The sequence below is a fragment of the Cibotium barometz genome, chromosome 48 (assembly GCF_041138505.1).
Source record: "Cibotium barometz isolate CiBa-2024 chromosome 48, ASM4113850v1, whole genome shotgun sequence".
NCBI classification, from domain to species: domain Eukaryota; kingdom Viridiplantae; phylum Streptophyta; class Polypodiopsida; order Cyatheales; family Cibotiaceae; genus Cibotium; species Cibotium barometz.
The window spans coordinates 21,229,269-21,255,374 of NC_141093.1; the positions used below are offsets into that span (position 1 = coordinate 21,229,269).

The 26,106-nt window shown below is 44.2% G+C and overlaps 1 protein-coding gene across 1 annotated transcript; it reads left to right on the forward strand.

Annotated features, from left to right (window-relative positions):
- The first annotated feature begins 585 nt into the window (after positions 1-585).
- Positions 586-21,885, forward strand: LOC147610949 (uncharacterized). Its single transcript, XM_086785617.1, has 3 exons — positions 586-1,654; positions 4,201-4,334; positions 20,730-21,885. Exons 1-3 carry the CDS (start codon positions 720-722, stop codon positions 21,647-21,649), a joined length of 1,989 nt encoding a protein of 662 aa, XP_086641743.1. The 5' UTR covers positions 586-719; the 3' UTR covers positions 21,650-21,885.
- The last annotated feature ends 4,221 nt before the right edge of the window (positions 21,886-26,106 follow it).

The following is a 26,106-nucleotide window of genomic DNA, read 5'->3' on the forward strand; positions in this document are numbered from 1 at the left end:
CGAATTTTTCTGAGAAAACTGGCATAAAATGGACCTCAAACATTGTTGTTTTTGCTTTTGAGTTTTATTTTCTTAATTTCGGAAAATCTCCAAAAATTAAGGCATTTTAGTGGTAGTGAAGCTCAAAAAAATCTGCAAATTTTCTTTAAAAGATAATAAAAAAAGCGCGAAGTTATATTAAAAAAAAGTGTAAACCAGATCGAATACAAAATATCTGCAAAATTTTCAAACAAAAACCTAATGTTTTTTTTGAATTGTTGAGAAAAATATTTTCTATGTGTATGTATATTTCTCTTAGAAATTATGGTGCGGCCGCTGGAGTGATGACGGGGGGTGGGCGTACCGGCTGGCTGTCCACGTGCCAGGTGTCAGAAGGAGAGTTATTTCCGTCTATGACGTGGGATCCAGCTGGCGGTGAAAAGACGGGCTCCGTAGTCTTTTGCAGTGCCATGTCGGATTTCAGACAAGCAGTGACTCGAGCTTCGCGCTGAAGCGTGGCGACATCTGATTGGGCAACGTGTCTCAAGCTCAGTTTTTTTTTTCCCCCTTCCCTGTGGGGGCACAGAAAGCGCTTGGCTTGGCCAAATACAGTCAAGCTTGCGTTAAGTGCATTAGTGCAGTCTTTTAATCCTTTGATTAGCGCTTTGCCCACCAGGTTTACCCTTGTTCCCCCCACTGAAATAATCCACATGATCCTCTGTTGAAGCTGGAGATTATGCATGGCCTGGAACCCTAATGTCTCCCCCTGGAACTGGGACACTGGTGCAGTCCTTCTTCAAAATCATGGTGGCCAGTTTTGGAAGCAGCCCGAAAACCCTTGTACCACTCCCGTGGCCGCAGACAGGCGATGCTTAGCGCAGCATGGAGACCCTCTTAATACACTTGCCTGCCCCATTTCCTCCAGCATGGGCCCTGCTTCTTCACACATACATGGAGCTCTGGTTAGTGCCCCTGACGGTGCAGAGACTGTCTTTCCCTCTTTGGAGCCCCCTCCCCTACCCCTCGTTACCGATCGCATGGGCAATCAACCCTTCACTGTCGGTTGGAATGACTCATGCCCAGATCAGAATCCAGGAAACATAGCACCCAAGAGAGTTTGTGATAACTGGGAAAGAATTGATGACAGACATGCAGGTCTTCTAGAGCTGAGAAGTCATGGTTACAATCAGCAGCAGACAGCAACAAGCTCTAAACAGATGGTGGGCAACCTTATTCCGGCAAAGCATGACGAGGATAAGAGTTCAACTCAGTCTGAGCAGCAGAAAAGGCCTTCAATGCCTGCAGGAAAAACTGCTGACGACATCAAAGATGGAACTGGTGGAGCGCAATCCATGGAGGAGCAGCACAGCAGCACCGCCACAGCCTCAGCTGGCTCTGGTGACTCTCTAATCGGTCTGCATTTGGGAAAGCGGACGTACTTCCAAGATGCTACAGGTGCCACTGGAACCAAGGCAACTCAAAAGCCGAACCCTGCTCCAAAGAAACCTAGGGCAGCTGGAATGCAAGCACCCCGCTGCCAAGTCGAAGGATGCAAAACAGATCTCACCTCGGCCAAAGACTACCATCGCAGGCACAAAGTATGTGAACCACATTCTAAAGCAGGAAAAGTAACAGTTGCAAATCAAGAACAACGCTTTTGCCAACAGTGCAGCAGGTATTGGGGCAGTTTTTAAGTGATTATCCTCGTCTCTTGTTTATTTCTAATTTCGATCCATACACATATTGTGCATAAAAAATGCTTGACATGGATCAAGCTAGACCAGCATCATATTTCTGTTCTACAGGGATGTATTATTAGACAATTTGACATCTACACGCCCTTAGAGAGGCTGGGAGGAGGTCAAAACTCAGACGTACAAAATAGAAAATTGTAATAGATGATGTGCAACGCACCACATGGAGAAACTAACGCACGTAAAGAAACACCTTCCAATCTATCTATCCACTAGATGAGTTATAATACTTTCAAGATTGTCAAGTAGTAAGAGGGTCCAGTGTGGCATTGCCAGTCTGGATCCTCCTGTTTGGCAAAATCATGAATTGTTTGGTCATGATGCAGCATTCCACTGGTTCAGTGACTGTAAGGACCTGGCAACACCCGTGGAAGACTTTGCAGAATGTGCAAGCTGATCTATCAGAGCTACTGAGTATTATAATGGTTGGATGGCTTTCACAAGCTGCTGCCCTCCTTGGGGAAGAAACTGGGGAGGGGCTGGGGAGGCCAGCCAGCCCAAGCGTGTCCTAACCTTGCCAGTGAAAGTCCTGTTTGAAGGCCACTATGTATGATGCCAAAAAGGGAAGAGACACCTATCAAGAGCAATGGAAGGTTTCTCTGTAGGAGCTCACATGTCCGATCGAACAAACAAGCCCTAGTGGTCCAGTAGACCTCCAGTCATTATGATATGCGGTTGAGGCATCGTGGCATTGTGGCATTGCCATATTGGACTGCTAGGCTACCCAATAGGTTTGACAAAGGATGGACCAACTCCTCTTCCTTAGATGTCATAGCAGTTTACCACCTTCTTCATCATCTAGGACTTCATTGCTTGGGTCATGGAGATGTGTTGGTGGTATATTTTAAGGGCGTTAGTTACTACTTGGGCTCTTCCCATCTCTCGATACCAGTTGTGACCCCAAGTGAGATGTACCAAATTTTACTTGTCCATATGATGCTCTGTAGAAGACGATTCACAGGATTTCGGTCTTCATTTTCAATGGGTGAGATGCGCAGAGAGCACTGAGGGACACCAGGCCTCCTCGCAAGTATCTTGAATGTGATTAGGATTAATCTTGTTCACTCCCTCCATGGACAGCGAGGGCAGACTCCAGTGCTGCTGCTTAGTATAGGGATGTTCCTCTGAGTTAAGGGCGAGAGCTTGTTCTTCTGTTGTGCTGTTTGGTGACTTCCTCCAAATGCCAGGGAGGGACCTTCTTTTATATCCCCTAAAAGTTTATTCCCAACATGGGTGATTGTCTTGCAACGTTGGTGTTCTTTACAGGTACTCTGCATGTATAACCACTGGAGGGTTTTTTTTCCAAGTAAAAAAAAGGAATTTCATTGCAGGGTTGATGAATCTGAGACATTATGATGTCAAAAGATCAAGAGGTATTGGCCAACTTAAATGACACACCAGGGATTTAAACAGACCTAAGACTTCAAAAAGGCAGTCTTTTGGATACCATCTAGATCAATCCTCACACGATGATACCAACTGTTTGATGGGATAGACAGGTCACTTGAGCTGGCCTCTTTTTCTATGACGAGGCTTCTCTCTGTCCCTGTATCCATCTGAGCTCTCAGATGGTGAGTTGTCTACTGAACCCTAACCTTAATTCCTCTTCGGTAGGGTCTGATGATTGATCCATGCGCCCTTGTCAGGGGGTGATGCATATGACAGTGAGTGCAAGTCTTTTGACTATCATTCTCTATTATTTTTCAGTAAATAACATGGTATCAGAGCTCTGATCTGCTTAGAATCCAGTTTTCTATCACTTGAGCTTCTTTAAGACTGCTGGGCTGTTTTGTAAACAGCAAAGAATACCATAGGGATGCACATGGTATATTCGATGCACGCCTGTAAAGGGCTCTAAGTCCATGAGGATAACGGGCTGATCAAGTGATAGGCTGGGAACAGGAGGCAGGGTGTGGACACCAAAGCATAACGACTTTGGAAAAGCTTTTTGGACAGCTTTTGCTACCATGGTCAGCACCAGAGCAGGGACTAAGCATGTGACAACTTGCAAGGTCCAAAAGGGATCTCAATAGGGGAATTTATCTTGGTCCTAGAGCAGGATGACAGCCTGACCTGCCATGGAGAGGGAGGGGGGGGGGGGGCGGGGGGGGGAATCTCCTCCTCCTCATCTTTTAGAAGTCTCTCAAAAATTCATTGACAATTCAAAAATCTGGAAAGTGTTTGATGCAAATCATTTTTTTCAAAACATGGGTACCAGTTAGAAAGAGTGACATATATGTTTTGTCAACCTAGGGGAAAATCAACTGTTTACCCTCTCTCCTGCAGTGGCTATTCGATTAGCGTTGTTTGCATGCTTAGGCAGCTAGCTAAGGTGGAATAAAAATCAGAGGTGAAAGAATTTCCGGCTTTATTATTGATTTGAAAGATCGACCTTTTTTGATCCAAAATTTTCCTTGGCTTTGTCACACATGCTGCATTTAAATGCCTTGTTTTGTCTCCTTGATAGATTCCATTTGCTACCCGAGTTCGATGAATCAAAGAGAAGTTGTAGGAGGCGACTTGCTGGTCACAATGAGCGTCGTAGAAAGCCACAACCTGACCCCTTGGCATTGCATGCTAGATTGCAAAGTAGTTATCAAGGTAATGATCCTGGTTAATCTTGTATGCTAATGTGTAGCTATTTTATATCTTGTGCTTGCATGTTTGCAGTGAATTGAATGCCGTGCGTAAAAAGGCTCTTGTTTGCTTGCTTACTTTGAATCAAGGCAAAAGAAGCTTTGGCTACGCCATGTTTACATGATTTTCTTAACTTAGTAAATTGCATTGCCATGTGCTATGTATACTATGGAACACATTCACTTTATTTCTCTTTCAAGCTGAGTAACAAAACACAAAGCTCTTCATGAAACTAATCAAAATTTCAATTTTCTACTTGAGAGTTGCCCACCTTTCTTTTTGTTAGGAATTATATATTATATTTAGGTATTGGAGTTCAAACTCGCACATCTGCTGGAAAGCATGGTGCAATTGCTACTTGGGTAAAGGGTTGGCTGACAGTTTTTCAAGGAGAAAGATGCTAGAATATAAATACATGAGGGCTTAAACATCATCATAATACATAATCCCCTCTACCTACAAACAAAGCCTATAAGACACATGGATTAATAAAATGCTAACTTTTTTATATGCCGATTTCTTTCTTCGTGGCACATGGAGGAGGCTATGGACATTTAGATGATTTTGGGCATTAATCGTTTCATAGATATGATTTCTCTATCCAATGGAAGTACTTTGCATTGGGATGCTCCAAATGTTGCATGCGCGGAAGCCGTACTGTATTGATCCACAGCCCCCTAAGCTTGATTAAGAACAAGATGCTGATTAAACATGATTAAGACAGAAGAGAGAAGAGAGAGAGAGAGTTGGTGTTAGGGTTTTCTTGTATTATGGTACAAAAAGGTGACATGAATGTTTGTACATCTTCAAGCCCTTGTTCTACCCTTTAGGGGTGACCTCTAGCCTTCTACATGCTAATGATGACTTCTACTTCTTCAAAAGGTGATTCATAATTGATGCAAATGCTGACTTATGCTTATATATATGCTGAAGGTGCTGGTCACTGTTGTGGCCAGCTTTGGACAAAAATAATCTTTTAAATTATATGCTTACTTCAATGCTTATCAAGATCTGCTGGCCTATCCCTTTCTCTTAACACAGCAGCGGGTCACTTGGTGGAACTGATCATGCCTGTTGCTAGGCCTTTGGAACTGATCTAAGAACTAATGATGTACTGGTTCTAAGTACATATGTTGCATGTGTGGAAGCCTTTGTTGTATTGATCCACAACCCTAAGCTTGATTAAGAACATGATGTTGATTTAAACATGATTAAGACATAGGAGAGAGAAGAAGAGAGCTTGGTGTCAGGGTTTTTTGTATTTAATATGGTACAAAAAGGTTGGTGAAATGCTTGTACATGGCTTAGGCCATTGGTTAACCCCAAGGGGTGATCTTTGGTCCCTACATACGCTTCTACTGACTTTGAGGATGAATGAAGTAATTTGAATGACTGCTGAATTATGACTTGATGCTCTTATATATGTGTTGGAGAAGCTAGTTGGCCAGCAACAACAGATGTTGTCGGCTAGGTCTTGGACATGAATTTAGGCGTAAAATGCCATTAAAAGTTGTGCTTTACTCAATGCTTGTCCACACATTGTTGGTCTTCAACAGGGTGCTGCCCCGCCTGCTTCTAGGGACCTTGGTTGGTTGCCGACCCTTGCCTAAGGGTCTATACGGTTGCTGATTGGCTCCCTAAACCCTCCATGATGATGCTTATGTTGTTGATGGTGACCTTGATGATGATGATGATGATGATATTGATGGTGCTATTGCTGATGGTAATGCTCCTAACTGATGGATCAATCAAGGATTAATGCTATTCATGTTGAGGATTAGCCATGGCATGGGCTGCAGTTGACATCCCCTCTTGTTAAACTTGATGACGGGGTGGACACTCTGCCATCCTTCGTGCATGGAACATTGAACTTAAACTTGTACTTTTGACTTTGACATTGACTTTGATATTTTTGTCTGGTCACCTTCCACTTTTGATCTCCACTTACAAGTCTTGTTGAAGAACTGATCATCTGTTCCATTGATGTCCCCATGCTTGTTACCCCTTATCCTTAACACAATGGTGGGTCACCTGTCGGAATTGACCATGCTTGTTGCTAGGCCTTTGGATTTGATTTGAGAGCTTAATGATGTACTGTTTTTGTGTATATATCCATAGGGAATGCTTCCTCTAGCTTCGCCTATTGCAGACCACTCCATTTGATACCATGCTGCATTCTCTTGTTGGATCTGCGCACCTTCCTTGGGACTATGCTTAGTAGGTGAGCTTGAATGCTTTGATACCAATATTGCATGCGCGGAAGCCTTTGCTATATTGATCCATAGTCCTAAGCTTGATTAAGTTGATTTAGACATGATTAAGATAGGAGAGAGAAGAAGAGAGAGATTGGTGTTAGGGTTTTTTGTATTCAATATGGTACAAAAAGATTGCTGAAATGATGGCCTTTCGAACAGAACGAGGTCATTATGAGTTTGTGGTCATGCCTTTTGGTTTAACCAATGCACTAGCTACCTTGAACAAGATGATGTCTCGAGTCTTCGCCATACTCGTCTCGGTAAATGTCTTTATTTTTTTGGATGACATTCTTATTTTTTTTGCCACTGTAGAACAGCACGAGAAGGATGTGTAGAAGGTCTCGTAGATTTTGCGAGATAGCGAACTCTACATCAATGCGAAGAAGAGCATACTTGGAGTTCAAGAAGTCTAATAGGTGGGCTACGTGATCGGTTCCAACGGAATTCACCTTGACCCTGAAAAAGATAAAGGCAATCCTTGATTGGGACGTTTTGAAGACGGCCCAGGAGATATGATCCTTCGTGGGCCTTTGCTAAGCGTATAGCTCGCATATGAATCGGTTTTCTAATCTTGCAGCACCATTGACACATTTACTCAAGGAAGTGAAAGACTAGAAGACAAAAGGTTTCAGTCACAAAGACCTTCCAAAGCACCAGTCCTCCAACTTGAATGATGTTCATGATTCACTTGTTGGTGGTCATAGTGGGATAACGATACTTTGGAGAAGTTAGAAAGATCATTTTATTGGTTGAAGATGCGTAGGGATGTATGCAACAGTTTTCGCATGTCCCATATGTTAGAAACTGAAAGTATCTCACACCAAACAGGCAGGGTTGCTTCAGCCATTACCTGTTCTTGAGGGTCCTTCTCATGACAATTTGATGGATTTCGTTGGACCACTTTACGCATCTATTGTATCTCGAAATACTTAGTGTATGACACAAATTCAATAAATTTTGTATGCTTCTACCATGCAAACAAATAGCCACAATAGAAGAAATAGCCCGGCTCTTTCTCTGACATTGGTATCCAGGTGCGGTTTGCCACATACCATTACTTAAGATCGGGATCTGAAGTTTACATCTCACTTCTAGTAAGCTTTGTTCGACAACTTTGATACCAAACTGTAATTGTCCAGCGCATTTCATCCTTAGACCGATGGCCAAACAAAGATTTACAACCAGTTGGATTTCGATGTGCTTAAAGCATACTACCATGATCAGTAATCAAAGTGGGAGCTTCATCTCCCGTTGGTGGAGGCGATTCTCAATGACACACTCATTAAGTGTTGGTAGAACTCTTTATGAGGCAGCCTTTGGTCGAAGATTTTCATCCTTTCTCACGTGGATGATATCTCCTTCCTTGGAAGCCAACAAGACATCAGAAACATTTTCAGCCATCATTGAGTCGGTCAAAGAGCGCCTTACCAAAGCTCAGGAGACTTATACTAGACATGCAAATAAGTCAAGGAGAGATGTCAACTTCAAAGAGAGCGATTGGGTATACTTAAGGATCATGAAGCAAAGACACAAGCAAGTGGACAAGCGTTGTCCAAAGTTATCATTTAGGAGTTTTGGTCCTTTTTCCATCACCAAGAAGTTAAGTGATGTCGCCATGCAACTCAGATTACCAAACAGTTGGACGATGCACAATGTCTTCCACGTCCCTTAGTTAAAGCCTTATATTGGACCTTTATTGCAGATTGTTCCATAAGAGCAATAGCCAAAAATGGTTGATGAAGCATAAGTGATAGAGCCCAAGCAGATTCTTCTACATCGTTGGAAGCACGGTTCTGGACGACGACTTCGCTAGTTTTATACCAAGTTCAAAGATCGAGGGACCCATGAAGCCGTTTGGCTAGATGAAGAATTCTTCCTCGAGTATCCACAGCTATTGGCAGACTATCTCAAAGCCATGAACCTGCCACCAAGCCATAGTCACAGGGGACGGGGGGGCGCCATCTTGGGAACACTTTGGGATGGGGACGGACGGACATTCCCAGTTGGGCGTCCCTCACAAGAGACGGCGTTCTGGGGACAGATCTAGGAGGGGACGGTTGTGAGGGACGACTGCACGGGAATGCCCAGGTTGATGTTTGGGCAACGGTCACATTTTTTTTTTGGCTGTTTGGGGAGGGGCTTTTCGTGGGCCTTTAGCCTTGGCCCATAGGCCTTGAGCCTTTGAGGCTTTGGGTCTTGGCCTCTCTCTTGCCTCCCTCCCTATAAGAATACACACACACACTCCCTCTCACACTTGAAGCTTAAGCTTCACACACACACACGCACTTCATCTCCTCGTAGAACGCTCCTGACATGAGACTCGAAACCTGCAAACAAAACAAACAAACAAGAAGGGGGTGCAGGCCTGGCTCACCTCCCAACCTCGACAGCCGTGGGCAAACCCACAAGACTTGGCTGCCTCCACGGAGCCACGAGCTGAGCTAACTAGATGGACGTATCGACCAATCTCTACTTCGTGACGTCCCATACCGCCATGAAGCTACCCTCGTGAGCCTCGAGTAATGGCCATACCTAGTCCGAAAGGCGGTTCTTTCGACATGCCTTTCATGAATACGTATCTGGTGATAGCCAGTATGTAAATCTATCTTCGTGAAATATTTTGCTCCTGCTAACCGGTCAATCAGGTCATCTGATCTAGAGAGAGGATAACGGTTCTTAATTGTCAACTTGTTCAATCTCTTGTAATCCATACACATTCTGTAGGTGTTGTCCTTCTTTCTTCTAAGCAACACAGGTGCATCCCAAGGTGATCTACTTGGACGGATCTGGCCTATCCTCAGATAATCTTCGAGTTGTTTAGCCAACTTATCTTCCTCAGCTTGGCTCATCTTGTAAGGTGGAATACTAACAGGATGAGCACCAGGGATCAGGTCAATACGATGATCTACTGTCCTTTCAGATGGTAAGCTCGATGGCAGTTCCTTAGGAAATACATCTTGAAATGAATCGAGTATCTTTTGTAATTCTTTGCTTTCAAATACACTTAATTCATTGACATCCATAGAAGGTATGAGAAATGAAGAAAGTAGAATCAATATACAATGGAAAGCGGTATACAAAGAAGAATCCATTATATTTTCAAAATCAACTGTATTTACAAGAGGTCCCTGAGAGGGATGTATGCAATCACCTAAGATACTACACTGGGTGTTCCTATGTTGAAAAGAAAAAAGATGACTAGACCAATCTATCTGGACTTGAAGAGTCTTACACCACTCAATCCCTAATAACAAGTTTACATGTTCTAGGTGCATAATATAGCATTCCAGAGTATCTTTGTAGTCCTGAATCTGGATTGGTAGCATCTCTACCTTTCGATCCCATACTTGCCTACCCGCAGGTAGGCGTACCTCATAGGTATGATTGTTGGGTGTCGTATCAAGACCCAATTTTTGCACAAGTTTGTAGTTAGTAAAGTTGTGTGAGTTGCCAATGTCATGGCCCTGTGAAAATGGAACAGCACAAGTGTGGGCATGGTGGTTGCAGAGTCAGAATATTTTATGATTCACATGGGGGGTGCCCGGACAGAGTTAAAGATGTGTGGACATCCCTAGGTGTGAAGGGGGGGAACTAGAACATTAAACTTTAATGTTTATTAAAGTTGCCCCTAGGCCTTAGTGGCCCCTAGGGGACTTTTTAAGTTTGGGGCCCAAGGATTTTTATGGAGAGGAGGCCACTCCGCTTTTGGAGTGAGTGCTTCTCTCTCCTTCCCCTCTCTCTAGCTTTTGGGAAAAGGAGTCGTGGAGCCTTCATGCGCATGTACGCAAGCTTGGAAAACGCTGTGAAGGAGGAGGCGGCTGCTGAAGACTGTTTTGCTGCTGTTTTCTGTGTGCTGTGTGCTGGAGAAGGCCGTACAACAGCCGTACAACTCTGTAGTACGACTGCAGGTACTGTTGAGTACAGGCGGCGTTGAGCTGTGGAAGAGAGGCAGCCATAGCAGGCTACTATCATCAGGTGGCTGCAGGTTCAGGTACAGGCCGTACAGCCCTGTACGACTGCCGTACAGCGTACGGACAGGGCTGACACAAGCTGCCCTGAACAGAGCTGCTGCAGGCGGCGTTGGACAGGTGCTGGACAGATCTGGCTGCACTGATTCAGGCGAGCACAGGTGCAGACAGCAGGCGGCGCTTGCAAGTACAACTCTTGGCACGTATCCCAAGGTAGTACAGACGGGTACGGGGCTGTTTTTCAGATCTGTACTTTCAAAGACAGCATAGAAGTGAACACAAGGAGGAGGGTACAGACAAGTACAAACACATGTGTGAAGCAGGGTTGTGGAAACAAGTGCCTGCAAGTACAGATTGGTACCGTTGCCTCCTCCAATGTTGTTTCACGAGCTGAATTTGGTAAGCTCCGTTTCTGTTCATCGATCTCTCTTTCTACTGCTTGATGTCTGTTGCAGATATGAGTTATCTGGCCCCTTGTGAGAGGAGGGGTATGGCAGATTGACAAGGGTCGAGACAGAGTTTGGACAGCATATGTATGTATGAGCTGAGATGTTGTATCATGCACTTGAGTTATGCCAGATGTATGCTCATGGCTGCCCTGCTTAGTGGTCTTGGTTGATCAGAGGGAGGCATAGTGTGTTATTGTGGAACACAGATCTGTGTGCATAGATCCTCTGTGCTAAGAGGTATTGTGGGCCGTCAGAATGGACATACAGGTGTAATCTCTTGGCTGATTTTTGTTGTACTCAGCCATTCATATTTTTGGAATTGAATAAAGAAATACCGCAAGGGGCGCCAAGCTTTGGGGCCAACAGGTGTCGCTTGGTTTTCAGATTTGGGCACTCTAGCTCCAATCTGTTTTGTTTTCACATCTAGACTACAAGTGGACGGGTGACTGCTAGTCTACCGCACTCTGGTTTCTATCAGAGGCCGGTTTCAAGGTTCCGTCGTCGGGACCAATCATCAACTTTCTGAAGGGGGTGAGCTCGTGGTTGCTTTGAAGAAAGCCATCGTTGAAAATTCAGCAAACATGTCTGATACAGAGGATGAGTACTTCTATCATGAAGAAGAAGAGCAAGAGACTTCTCCTGAGAGAGATGTATCTGAGGATATTTTTTTTGGAGAACAGGTTGCAGATGTTGAGCCTTATGAGGATGTAACACAGCCAGAAGATGTGCATGGTAAAGAGGATGATGATGCTCGGTTCAAAGATCGTTTGGCTAGTGTTATGGATACTTTTATGCAGCTCACACAGAGTGAGATTTGCTGAATTTATGAGATCTCGCACAGAGCCCTGCACAGAGCCCGAGAAAAAGAAGAAGAAGGTTCGTTCAAAGAATCTTCCAGAGGGTCATAGTGGAGCCATCCCACAGGAACCATCTTTTGGTCAGTTTCCGAATATGCAGCATGCTTAGGGTGCAAACTCTCAGAGTTCCTTCTATGGACAGCCACCTATTCCTCAGCAGAATATGCATCCAGGTTATTTTGGTGGTGGCTCGGTGTTCCAATCTATGACTGGGGGTTATCCTCAGGGAGACATGGGCATGTATGGGCCTTTTGGAGCCAATTTTCAGCCTGGCATGCAAGGGAATATGTATGGTGGTATGCAGTCCGGTATGCAAGGAAATATGTTTGGAGACATGCAACCTGGGATGCCAGGCAATATGTTTGGTGGAATGCAGCCAGGTATGCATAATGGAATGTTTGGAAACATGGCTGGAATGTATGGTATGCCTGGTGTGGGAATGGGAAATGTTGACCCAATGATGGGTATGAATGTTGGGGGCAGCAATCTCGCGAAACCACTTCCATATGACAATCTAACGCCTATGGGAAAGGCGAAAGATTACAAGGAAGGGGGAGCTGCAGTGAAGTTTGACACATTCAGTGGGGCCAAGGATAAACTTAAAGCACTTACCTTTTTACAGCAGTTTGATGCTGCTTTTTCTGGTGGGAATTACACAGAGTCCTCTAAGGTGAGGAAAGCTGCCACTTTTCTCAAGGGCAATGCTTTGCAGTGGTGGTCTACTCTTCTTTTGCAGGGCATAGCGCCCACTACATGGGTCCAATTTAAACAGGTTTTCTCTTCCGTATGGCTCACATCTACATTCGAGGTGGATGTTATGACCGCATGGCACAAATTGGATGCTTCAAAGTGTGATAGTTTGGAGGATTATAACAAGAAGTTTTGGGAAGCTCTACTCCCAGTGACTTCTTATCGTGCGGTGCCACTGTCTGAGCAGGTAGAGAAGTATTGTTGTGGGTTGCCCAAAGAGGTACGAGATTATTGTATAAAGACGAGTAACGAACATGTCACAGATGATTGAAAATGCTATGACAGCTAATGCGTTACTCACTGGCGGTTCATCTGGGTTTAAAGGCAGTAAGAAATTAAGCAAGAAAGCTGAAAAATTTGGGCATGCTTCTCGTGATGCTAAAGGGTCTTCAGAGACAAAGTATAAGAAGTTGCCAATGCCCAAGAGGACTTCTGAGGAAAGACAGGCTTTGAGAGATTCTCAAAAGTGTTTTTACTGTACTGAAGAGGGGCATATGTCATTCAATTGTCCCAAAAGAAAGTCCCAAAAGGACTCTGACAGTAAAGGAGAGCCCAAGCCAAAGAAACCAAAGCCTTCTGCATGCTTAGTTCCTGATCTTGTGGGGGAACAGCCAGGTGGTGAAGCTACAGAGTTGTGCAGGGCATGGGGCAAAGTGAGAGATCAGAATGCTTTGATCTTCTTTGACACAGGTGCTAGAGCCAACTTCATTTCACCAGATTTGGCTGGCCGATTGGGGATTCGCGCAGAGGAGATGGGGCCGTTACATGAGGCTAATATGGCTTGTCCACGGTATGCAGAATCCGTTACTCCTATCATTGGGAAGCTTCGGCTTCATTTGCAGGGTTATGTGGACAGCGAAGAGTTCTTCATCATGCCTTTGGATGGCTGTGATGTTTTGTTGGGGATGCCATGGTGCCACAGGGTACATGCGGTGGTGGATACTTACAATAGGAAAATCACTCTGGCTCATAGACGGAAAGAACATGTATTGGATGTAAAACTCAAAGCGGAATCTGTTCCTATTGTATCCGCTTCGGCGATTTCATCAGTAATGAAAAAGCATCTTTCCGCGTACTTGATTTATGTAAAGGATGCACAGGATGATGAGTCTAAGTCTAATTTGTCAATGTTAGATAAGGATAGGACTGATTTCTTATGTGGGTTTCAAGATTGTTTTTCCGAGTCATTGCCAGGAGAATTACCTCCTGAGAGGCCAGAAGATCATGCCATAGATCTGATTCCTGGTAGTACTCCACCGAATAGACCGCCGTACCGTGTTAGTGCAGCCCAACAGGAAGAGATTATGAGTCAGGTGCAGGAGCTTTTGAATAAAGGGTTGATACAGCCTAGCTCATCATCCTTTTGCTCACCTGTGCTCTTAGTGCAGAAGAAGGATGGTTCTTGGCGCATGTGTATTGATCACAGGGCGCTGAACAAGAATACCATCAAGAATCGATTCCCCATACCGAGGATCGATGACATCTTGGACCGCTTACAGGGCTCCACAGTTTTTAGTCGTATTGACTTGAAAAGTGGGTATCATCAGATACGCATTAGACCCGAGGATGTGCATAAGACAGCATTCCGAACCACGTTTGGGTTGTATGAGTTCTTGGTTATGCCCTTTGGTTTGACAAATGCGCCTGCCACATTTAACAGAATGATGGACAGGATTTTCAGGCCTCATAGAGAGTTTGTGGGCACATTCTTTGATATGATTGTGCATTCACAAACTGAGGAAGAGCATAGAAGGCATTTGGCCATTGTGTTTGCAGAACTCAGAAACCATAGGTTGGTTGTTAATGGCAAGAAGAGTGAGTTTTTCTTGCAGGAGATACATTTCTTGGAGCATATTGTGTCTGCGCATGGAGTCCGTATGGATCCAGCAAAGGTGGAAGCAATACTTAATTGGCCAGCTTTGAGGACCGTGCATGATGTACGCAGCTTTCTAGGATTGTGTTCCTATTACAGGCGTTACATACGGCACTTTGCTGAAATTGCTTCGCCTCTTCATGCTTTGACGAAGAAAGCAACTCCGTTTAGATGGGCTGATCGGGAAATTAGAGATGGGTTTTTATTGATGCATGGCAGACTGTGTGTTACCAGGCCATTGCGACTCAAGGTTATGATTGAAAGTCATGCTCCACCGTATGCAGGTCATAGAGGTATTGACGCCACGGTCAAAGCAGTGGAGACTTTCTTTTATTGGCCAACCTTGAGAAGAGATGTTGATGCCTTTGTGAGGCAATGCATCGTATGTCAGAAGGTAAAGTTTGACCGTCAGAAGACACCAGGGTTATTACAGCCTTTACCTATTCCGGATAGACCTTGGGAGAGCATTGCCATGGATTTTGTATTTGATCTTCCACGGACACAAACGGGAAATGATGGCATCTGGACTATCATATGCAGGTTCAGTAAGCAGGCACATTTCATTCCCGTGCGGAAGACAATTAAAGTGGATCATATGGTGAAGTTGTTCATGGCGAACATCTTCAAGTATCATGGCTTGCCTACGTCTATCATTAGTGACCGTGATCCACGGATGACGAGTTTGTTCTGGAGAGGGTTGTTTGACAACATGGGTACAACTCTCAAGTTTTCATCGTCATTTCATCCACAGACAGATGGTCAGTCAGAAGAGGCTAACTCTACAGTGTTGGATCTTCTCAAGTGTTATGTGTCAGAGCACAAGCAACAATGGGAAAAGTATCTTTCTTTGGTGGAGTTTGCATATAACAACACTGTTCATACCTCGACAGGCAAGGCGCCTTTTGAGATTGTGGAAGGAGGGAAGAAGATACCGCCCATTTTGCATACAAAGGATAAGATCTTTGAGGCTGATCAGTATGTGGAGAGCTTGGGTGAAGCTTATCGGAGAGTTAAGTTGGCACTCCAAAAAACTCAGCAGAAGCAAAAGAAAGCCGCAGACCGTCACAGACGTGATCTACAGTTTGCATTGGGTGATTGGGTTCTTTTGCGTTTTGAAAAGGCTAGACTCAAGAAAATGAAGGGTAAAGAGCGCTTATTCCCTAAGTTGAGCATGCGATATTATGGGCCTTTGCAGGTTTTGGAAAAGATTGGTGAGGTAACCTATCGTTTGAAGTTACCAGATCACTGGAGGATTCACAATGCTTTTCACGTGAGTCTTCTTAGACCTTTCCGTGGGGATGTGCCTGAGGATGTATCAGATGAGGCTCAGCCGGAAGTTGAGGAACTTGATGAGGTTCTGATTCTAGAGCAGATACTGGCACATAAAGAAAGGAAGGTACGAGGTAAAGTTTCCCGTCGCTATCTTGTGAAGTTCAAGAACTATTCACCGATGGATGCGAAGTGGATGGAGGAAGGTCACTTAACAGATTCACCTCAGGTTTTGCAGCTTTATCTCGATGCCTTTGAGTTAGAGCCGACTCTTATTGTGGCTCATTCAGGTTCAGCAGAGCATGGGTCTGGAGCATTACCTGATGCTCAAGAGGGGGGTAGCACCTCCACTCCCTTGATACAGACAGGCTCAGATGACATCTAGAGGTCGCTTGGTGCAGTTTTTATCTCACCCGAAGGTACTGAGGCTGACAGTACATCTGTTTATGGGACTTCTATGATATATGTGTACTAGTCACATGAGATTTTGAGGATATGTATGGTTCACAGTGGTATACAACTTGGACTATTACTATGCCATTGGTTTGCAGTGAATGTTGATACATGTGTATGGCTTAGAGAGATTGGGACACTGATCTTGCCATATTGTATATTTCACTTTGGATATTTTGATGCATCACCAGAATGCAATCGAGGACGCTTGCCATTTTTCAAGAGGGGGGTATGTCATGGCCGTGTGAAAATGGAACAGCACAAGTGTGGGCATGGTGGTTGCAGAGTCAGAATATTTTATGATTCACATGGGGGGTGCCCGGACAGAGTTAAAGATGTGTGGACATCCCTAGGTGTGAAGGGGGGGAACTAGAACATTAAACTTTAATGTTTAATGTTTAAAGATGTGTAGACATCCCTAGGTGTGAAGGTGTGAAGGGGGGGAACTAGAACATTAAACTTTAATGTTTATTAAAGTTGCCCCTAGGCCTTAGTGGCCCCTAGGGGACTTTTTAAGTTTGGGGCCCAAGGATTTTTATGGGGAGGAGGCCACTCCGCTTTTGGAGTGAGTGCTTCTCTCTCCTTCCCCTCTCTCTAGCTTTTGGGAAAAGGAGTCGTGGAGCCTTCATGCGCATGTACGCAAGCTTGGAAAACGCTGTGAAGGAGGAGGCGGCTGCTGAAGACTGTTTTGCTGCTGTTTTCTGTGTGCTGTGTGCTGGAGAAGGCCGTACAACAGCCGTACAACTCTGTACGACTGCAGGTACTGTTGAGTACAGGCGGCGTTGAGCTGTGGAAGAGAGGCAGCCATAGCAGGCTACTATCATCAGGTGGCTGCAGGTTCAGGTACAGGCCGTACAGCCCTGTACGACTGCCGTACAGTGTACGGACAGGGCTGACACAAGCTGCCCTGAACAGAGCTGCTGCAGGCGGCATTGGACAGGTGCTGGAAGATCTGGCTGCGCTGATTCAGGCGAGCACAGGTGCAGACAGCAGGCGGCGCTTGCAAGTACAACTCTTGGCACGTATCCCAAGGTAGTACAGACGGGTACGGGGCTGTTTTTCAGATCTGTACTTTCAAAGACAGCATAGAAGTGAACACAAGGAGGAGGGTACAGACAAGTACAAACACATGTGTGAAGCAGGGTTGTGGAAACAAGTGCCTGCAAGTACAGATTGGTACCGTTGCCTCCTCCAGTGTTGTTTCACGAGCTGAATTTGGTAAGCTCCGTTTCTGTTCATCGATCTCTCTTTCTACTGCTTGATGTCTGTTGCAGATATGAGTTATCTGGCCCCTTGTGAGAGGAGGGGTATGGCAGATTGACAAGGGTCGAGACAGAGTTTGGACAGCATATGTATGTATGAGCTGAGATGTTGTATCATGCACTTGAGTTATGCCAGATGTATGCTCATGGCTGCCCTGCTTAGTGGTCTTGGCTGATCAGAGGGAGGCACAGTGTGTTATTGTGGAACACAGATCTGTGTGCATAGATCCTCTGTGCTAAGAGGTATTGTGGGCCGTCAGAATGGACATACAGGTGTAATCTCTTGGCTGATTTTTGTTGTACTCAGCCATTCATATTTTTGGAATTGAATAAAGAAATACCGCAAGGGGCGCCAAGCTTTGGGGCCAACAGGTGTTGCTTGGTTTTCAGATTTGGGCACTCTAGCTCCAATCTGTTTTGTTTTCACATCTAGACTACAAGTGGACGGGTGACTGCTAGTCTACCGCACTCTAGTTTCGATCAGAGGCCGGTTTCAGCCAAGGTCTAGAAGAATGTGGATTCTATGGCCATTCACTTCCAGTGTGTTGCTTTTGTGGGACACACAACTGTATGTGAATCCTCTATGCTAAGAGGTCTTGAGGGTTGCCAGATTGGACATGCAGGTTTACTTTCCTTGACTCGCTTTGTTGTACTCAGTTAAACATTCCATTGAATTTGAATAAAGAAATACCGAAAGGGGCTCCAAGCTTTGGGGCCAACAGGTGTCATTTTCCTTTTTGTTCTGGAGCATTCTAGCTCTTGTTCATTTGTTATTTGTCTGGACTACAATTGGATAGGTGACTGCTAGTCTACCGCAGTTTGGTTTCTACTAGAGGCCGGTTTCAAGGTTCCGTTGTCGGGACCCATCATCAACTTTCATAAGGGGGTGAGCTCGTGGTTGTCTCGAGGAAAGCCATTGTTGAAAAATTCAGCAATATGTCAGACACAGAAGATGAATATTTTTATGATGAAGAGGAAGAGCAAGAGGCCTCTCTTGAGAGAAATGAATCTAAGGATACTCTTGCACGAGAACAGGCTACAGAAGATGCACAATATGAGGATGTAACACAGCCAGAAGACTAGTAAAGAGGAAGATGATGCTCAGTTTAAAAATCGTTTGGCAGGGGTAATGGATGTGTTTATGTAGCTCACTCAAAGTGGAAGTTTGCTGAATTTATGAGATCCCGTTCTGAGCTTGAGAAGAAAAAGAAGAAAGTGCGTTCTAAGCACCCACCTCAGGGCAATAGTGGTGCCTTCCCACATGATTCTTCTTTTGGCCTGTTTCCGAACATGCAAAACACTTTTGGTGCAATCTCACAGAGTTCCTTTTTCGGACAGCCATCTATTCCACAGCAGTCTATGCATTCAGGCTATTTTGGTGGTGGCTCTGTGTTCCAATCCATGATTGGGGTTATCCTCAGGGAGGCTTGGGTATGCCAGGGAATTTTGGAGCTAGTTTTCAGCCTAGTATGCAAGGGAATATGTATGGTGGTATGCAGTCCGGAATGTCTCCTTTAATCAACCAAGACAATACAACAGGGCAGCCTTGAGCATGCATCTGGCTGTTCCATGTTCATGGCTTCAAACTCAGCCCAAGTACAAATCCACTGTCCCACTCTGTTTCCACCCTTCAAACTGCCATACCCCTCCTCTCACAAAGGGCCAGAAGAAACAACTTTGTAGCAGTCATAAGCCAGTGGATAGAGAGAGAGAAAGATATGTTCAGAGTTCGCCTGACTGATGCACCGCCTGAACTGCTGGACTGGACCGGACTGTACCCGCATGTACCTGTCCGTACATAACTGTACCTGCAGCCGCCTGACTGATGCGCTGCCTGCACAGCTGGACAGATGTACCCGCCTGTGTGATGCGCCGGCCAGTCTCTCTCCACACAGCGCAGCCAGATAGTACCTGCAGCACACGTGTACGACTGTGTGATGCGCCAGCTGTCCATACAGAACTGTACCTGCAGCACACGTGTGTACGGCTTCCTGCAGGCGACCAGTTCCACCCTGTTCTCCACGCAGCCAGTCGACTCCTCCTCAAAAAGCGAGAGAGAGAGAGAGAGAGAGAGAGAGAGAGAGAGAGAGAGAGAGAGAGAGATGGAAAGGAGGCGTGTACTCCAAAAGTGGAGTAGCCCTCCCTCCATAAATATCTTAGTGGCCCTTTAAAGTTTATTATTCTTTCTAAGGGCCACCCAAGATTTGTTAACCTTAGAAACTTAAAAACCTTGGTCCCCATTCATACTTGGGGCTGTCCACACATATTTCTTTTGTCCGGACTCCCAAGTATGCATCTTTAAAAATTTCCCTTACATTTATCTTGCTCACCAATCACCATGCTCACACTTATGCTGTTCCACTTTCACAGGATCATGACAAATACCATAATGATTGGTGGGTGGGATAAGGGGCATGACCTATGCCAGAAATACCATAAAGAACGCAAATAATGATTAGTGGGTGGGATAAGGGGGATGACCTATGCCACAAATACCATGAAGAACTCAAATAATGACTTTTTCCAAACCCGTACTCATGCCACTCTTGGAGGATAGGGAGGGGACTCTACCCTATCCAAGTAGTCAACGCGCACAGGTTCTGGAAAAGAACAGAAAATTGCAGAATCACTAGGCTTCGACACCAACTGTAGAACACCTATGTCTATGTGCAAGAGAAATAGAGAAGAGTGCAGCGGAATCACACAGGTGGTAGAAAAGGAAAAAGAATTGCAGGTTCACTAGGCTCTGATACCAACTGTAGAATACCTGTGTCGATGTGCAAGAGAAATACAGGAGTGCAGCGGAATCACAGCACACACAAAAGTGTCCTAAAACTACTGTCTGTGTTATGTACAAGTAAAGGACGATTACAACTGAATTCTCTGTACAAGAGAAGCTGAGAAAACACAGCCCAAATGACTTGTTGAACACCTCCTAGCTAGCCTGTGCAAAGAAACGCTCTGCTGAGACTAGCACTGAGCAAATGCAGATGATTATGACGAATTGGCTACCCACGTATATATATGCACTAATGCTACTTGCTGGTTTGTTTTACTACTGTCGGCCAGGTTCACGACAAACTGAATATAATCCAATAGCTCATGATGCAGTGGATGGTTTGAAGCATTATGAGTAAAAGCTATGATCATGCTTTTGTTTTTGTTATGTGTGCTTATTGACCCATGGGTATATATAATATGTTCGTCTTTACCTTTTCTGCAGTTTGGCCTTTTCTACATCATCCAAGGTTTTCTGGGATGTCATCGTTGTGGCAAAATGCATCCGATTACAGGTTGGCTGGGACTTGGCCAAGGACTACAAGATTTGAAGACAGGCCAATATATGACTGCATGGTGCAAGCTCCTAGTACAGACAGGCAGATGCACTCAAAGGGTCTCTCACAGCACACTAATGATACGTTTCCCCTTCTGCTCCTCCAGAGTCCAAAAGAGATGATGCCCGTTGACATATGTCATGCCAATGAAAAGTCTTCACTTCATCAATACCTATCAGGGTCTGTTGGTCTAGTGGGTAATGGTCTAACTTTGGCATCATCATCATCAGGAGCAGGGGTGCTCTCAGGCTTTGAAGCCACACCGGCTACTCAAGTAGTAGCAAGAGTCACAGACTCTGGGCGTGCTCTCTCTCTTCTGTCACCACAAACACGGGGCTTGTATGCTCCGAATGTAATATCATTAGACATGTTAGGTAGGACAAGCATAGAAATTGATCAGCTCATGAATGGGGATAATGGTGTACAACAATTGCTGCAAGGAGGGCAACAGAATGGGTACGATTACACCACTGAAAAGATGCTATCAACGGTCGTTCCAAATTGTCAAGATCACTCCTCTGCATACAGTCCTCCTGCAGGGTGGATGGTTTCCTTGGAGAAGAATCAATATGATTGCTCACTTGTGCATGGTTTGAATGGGGGTAGCAGTCTGGAAGGCAACCCTCTTTTAGCTGCATTTCAGAGTCATGATACCAGAGGCCCTGAGGATGTGAAGCAAACAATTGATTTGATGCGAATTTCATCATCTCAGTCACAAGAAGGAACTCCTCAGGGGCAATCAATATCTTTTCAGCTTGGAAGTAGTGCGTTTGGAGACATACAGTACACATATGAATCCGCTTTTTGATTTGCACAGCAACAGAGGATTCAGCAAGGTAGACTTCATCTTGTTTAAGTTAGGTCATATTTTCAGCATTTATCCGTATAAGTATATTACCGTTGGACGCATTATATTGGACTTCTATGCACAACAATTGAACTGGGGCAGCAATTTATGTACACATAAGCAAAGCAACATTTGACTTGACTGTGGATGCTTCTCCTTGGTTTTGGTCCTATTTTGAAACTCGGATCTTGTTTTACAGATGATGTTTCTGGTTTCACAAAAATCTGTTATTTGGTGTACATGTTTTTTGCGGTTCATCGTTCTACCGAGTGTGCGTGTGCTTTTTGGGGTTGTATTCTTGGGTTTTTTTGTGTTTGGTGGTTTTTTTTTTTTTTTTTTGGGAGGGAGGGGAGGGGATTTATAAATTCTATGACCCCTAAAGCACATTTCTAACCGAACGGCTGGTCCAATCTTATTGAGTGTTGGATCAAAGGGACAAGATCATCAAGGGGATGGCCCAAGAGTCTTACAAGTGAAGTGTTATGAAGTTCAAGTTATGACAAACATTACATGGTCTTGCAGTGTGCTTGCTGCAATGCTCCTGAAGCTTCCAACTAAGTAGAGTGTTGGAATGGCTTCTGATGCGTGAGGCCATCCATTGCATTGCCACCCATAGCATTGAGATTCACGTTTTATTTTTGCCATTGCATTCCCATACAAGTAAACTAGGTATGCATTGTTAGCTACGACTGTTTTGAAAATTGTTGATTCTAGAGTCTCAGCATGCAGTTCGTCCTTGATTTGATGTGCCATTTTCAAGGTCAGCATCCCACAACGTAATGCACTACATGGGAGTCACCCTTCAAGCCAATATTGAACACTCAGCTTGTTCTTCTGAATTGAACCGTGTGTGTCAATTTGGTTATTACACATTGGAATTCAATGATTCTACTTGTGGCATGTCCTGAAAGGCATGAAACAAGGAAAGCAGATGATTGGAAACAATTTCTCTTGCTAGCAACTTAACCATATAGGCCCTTGGATGGACTTGTGTAGTGAGCATTTAGTCGAGTTGCACATCCATGACAAATCCCTAGCCATAGTAAGGTAAATCAGCCCCTCAGCCAGCCAAGGTCAGTCAGATTGGGATAACCCAGACAAGTAGGTACAGATTTCAAATGGTCAAGAGCAAGAGTCAACTACACTCCAAACAGCCCTGGCCAGGTAGATGTGAGATACATCCTCGATGGGATCCCGTCCAGCTTCAACAAGTGCAGGTGGATAGGCTGGCAATCTAAGGCAAACAGTGGGACATTGTTCAGCCAATTGTATCTGGCATATGGGGACCTATATAAAGATAGAATCTGCACCTTTGATTATGTTAATGAGGCCCTTCCTGGTGGCCAAAGTATGAAGGCTATTTGCTGTGCACAGTCTGGGAAATAATTTTTACAAAACATTTCATAAATCCTTTTCAGTTGAACAGGAAATTGAAATTTATGAACAATCATATTTATATATATATTTTCAATCCACATTGTCTCAAACCTTCAAAATTTGAAGAGGTTTTTTTCCCTTTGCCATTTGAAAAAGTTTTTCCAAATTTTGAAATAGCTCTAGGTTGAAATGAATTCATAATTTTTTGGAGTTTGCTTCTGTAAGGACTTCATTAACATGCCATAGCTGACCACATTTAAGGCAGTGCACACCTTCGGGAGGACCCATCTATGGGTGTGGGTCCTAAGCAAGAAAAAATCCTTGGTACCCCTCAGATCATTGAGAGTAACAAGAAAGCACAATAAAAAGCCAAAGCAACATTTTTTGCTAAGGAAGTGGGTGAGGAAAGGCTAAGGAGCCAAATATAAAAGCTAATAGCTTGGACAAAAGTGTGTCCAATCAAGGTAGGTCTTACTATGATCCTCTAGATCAACATTTGCACAAAGGGATGAAAGATACTTGGTTGCAATAAAAGTACAAAGGGATTGTAGTCCAATTGACCCTTGGATAGTGGGTTGAAGACATTTTTTGCATTGGGATAGTCAATGCCTTTCTTGCAAGTTAAATATTTGTTCTTGACTTGTATTTTCAACACCCACAAATAACAAGTGGAAAGAGCCCGGCTTGCACTCTGGCTAGGAACCTGGTTTGTATCAATCAAGTTGTTAATCAAAATCAATTCACACTCCCCCTTACTTGATGACAATCAAGCAACATATATGCTTCTAGATTTGCAAGATATTGGGATTATATCATTTGGGCCTTGTAAGATTTTCAACCTGGGAGTTTAAAAGAAAATAGATGATATGATATATAGTATCTTTGCAAAGCTTCTATAAAGCAACGAGGGAAGATTTTGGAATTAAATTATAATAGTCTTAGTACCTGCCATAACTTTGATTCGGACCTGCTTTGAATATCATTCTAGTAAGTGCTAAATTAAAAATTAAGTCTAAAAGATAGGTAACAAGTTTTTCACAAGAATTATGTCATTTTCTCATAATATACTTTCACATGATGCTACTTGTTTTTTAATTTCTTTTTGTCTTTTTTAAAAAGTTTAAAGCAAATGACAAGCTCTCAAAGACCACAATTGTTTATCCATTGTGTTATCTTGGAAGATATGAATATGAAAATGGAGTTTAAATACCACACATTGCATACAAGGTGGCTGTCAACAACAAACCTTTCTAGCTTGCATTTAGGCTTGTAGTCATGTCAATGGAACTCTAAATACAAGCCTAAACATTGGTTGACACCGGGGCGGGCCACAATGTCTTGTCTTGGGAAATGTGGACCTCGCTAGGCCACCCATCTCTCACACTGTCCTTATCGACCATCACTGCAGTAAACAATTTCCAATCCATAACCATCGATTATTTTGAAGTCAAGTTTGGCATTGGTTCTAAACCTGTGTCTTGCAAGTTTATGTGATCCCCATAGATACAATGAGAGAAGCATCATCCTCGCAAGGGGATGGATCGCGGCCATTGATTACAAAAGAAGAGTTGCTATGCTCGAGCTCCCTTGCGTGATGGTGAATCAGGATATCTCGAATCTTTCAACATACTAAGCCTCATTGCCCAACCACATACCATCATTTTTTCAGGTAGTCCCTAACACACAACAATCTTCTTACCTTGATGCTTGGCCACCCTAATCAAGACCCAAAACCTTTCTGTCAGAGATGAAGACCACCCCCCAAACATCAACCTCAATGGACCTTTGGGGAGGCCACTAAGAAGGGAGTGGGCCAAGAGTACCTTGGGTGACGCACGCTCCATACCCAAAACAAAGACCTATTGGCAGCCACTGTTTGTTCGATCTCTACCTTGGAGTACCAAGAGGGACCCTCAAGCAAGATGTCCTCCTCTCAACCTGAGCCTCGCTGGATCCTGCTACTAGAAGCTCAACGATTCTACGAGGGAAACCCTTTTGTTTGGGTCCCAAAAACCTCACCATTCGCACCACCACACCTTAAGCCAAATTGATGCGAGCGACGTCCCCAATACCCATTGTTTGGCACCCCCACAAACAACACTTCAGTGGATCCCAACCAAGTTGCTAGAAGATCAAGGCTTCTATGAAGGGAACCCCTACATTTGGATTCCAAGTTCAAAGAAAATTGTGCCTTGGGTCTCTACAAACACACCCTCAAACGTCAAATCCAAGAGTTGTGGAGACACAAAGCCATGCCCCCGAAGTTTAAGTAGGAGTGAATAGCACCAAAAGCACCCCTAACTTGTGTCAAACCCAACAACTAAGAAGTCGAAAGAAATTGTGGGTGTTTCACCATGTCCATGCACGCGGTTGCACCCCCCTCAATTCAAATCTCAGAAGAGCCACCCTAGGTGCCAAGAACTTTAGAGATCTGCACACATACTCCCTTGGCACCTTGAAGCGTTCCCCATTCTCGAAGGGATCACCACAGCCCCACAACACCCGTGCGTTATTGCACAATATTAACTCGCTAGCTCAAAGGCCAAAGTTCAAACAAGTGCACTAGCCAATTGTGGTGTCTAAGCTTTCCTCGTGGATGGGAAAGTGGCTATCTACCTTTTCTTATTGGGCCCACATAATAAGCTATACATCGCTTCATCATGATCTGATAATACCTAGATTTGAGATCAATCTTTCTAAAGATATGTGCTCCATATAATATATCTAAGAGTTCATCAATTGTGGGAATAGGGTACTTATTTTTTATGGTAGTTGATTTAGTCCTTTGTAATACATAGCATAAGCATACCATCTTTCTTCCTTTGTAAGAAAACATGTTCTCCCCATGGTAGCACATTGGGTTGCACAAACTTTTGCTCTAACAGTTGCCTTAACTGTTCTTTAAGCTCAATGGCTTCAAGAATTGCCATCTTGTAAGAACACTTGGCTGTGGGATAGGCTCCATGTATTAGATCAATCTCATGATCCACTTCTTGAGTAGGGGGCATTTCTATAAGCTCTTTTGGGAACACATCTACATA

Bases quoted from the DNA above. Each gene is read 5' to 3' on its own strand.
- LOC147610949 (XM_086785617.1), top strand. From the start codon at position 720: ATGGCCTGGAACCCTAATGTCTCCCCCTGGAACTGGGACACTGGTGCA. The intron at 1,655-4,200 runs GTATTGGGGCAG...TCTCCTTGATAG, and splicing joins TTTTGCCAACAGTGCAGCAG to ATTCCATTTGCTACCCGAGT. The intron at 4,335-20,729 runs GTAATGATCCTG...CCTTTTCTGCAG, and splicing joins ATTGCAAAGTAGTTATCAAG to TTTGGCCTTTTCTACATCAT.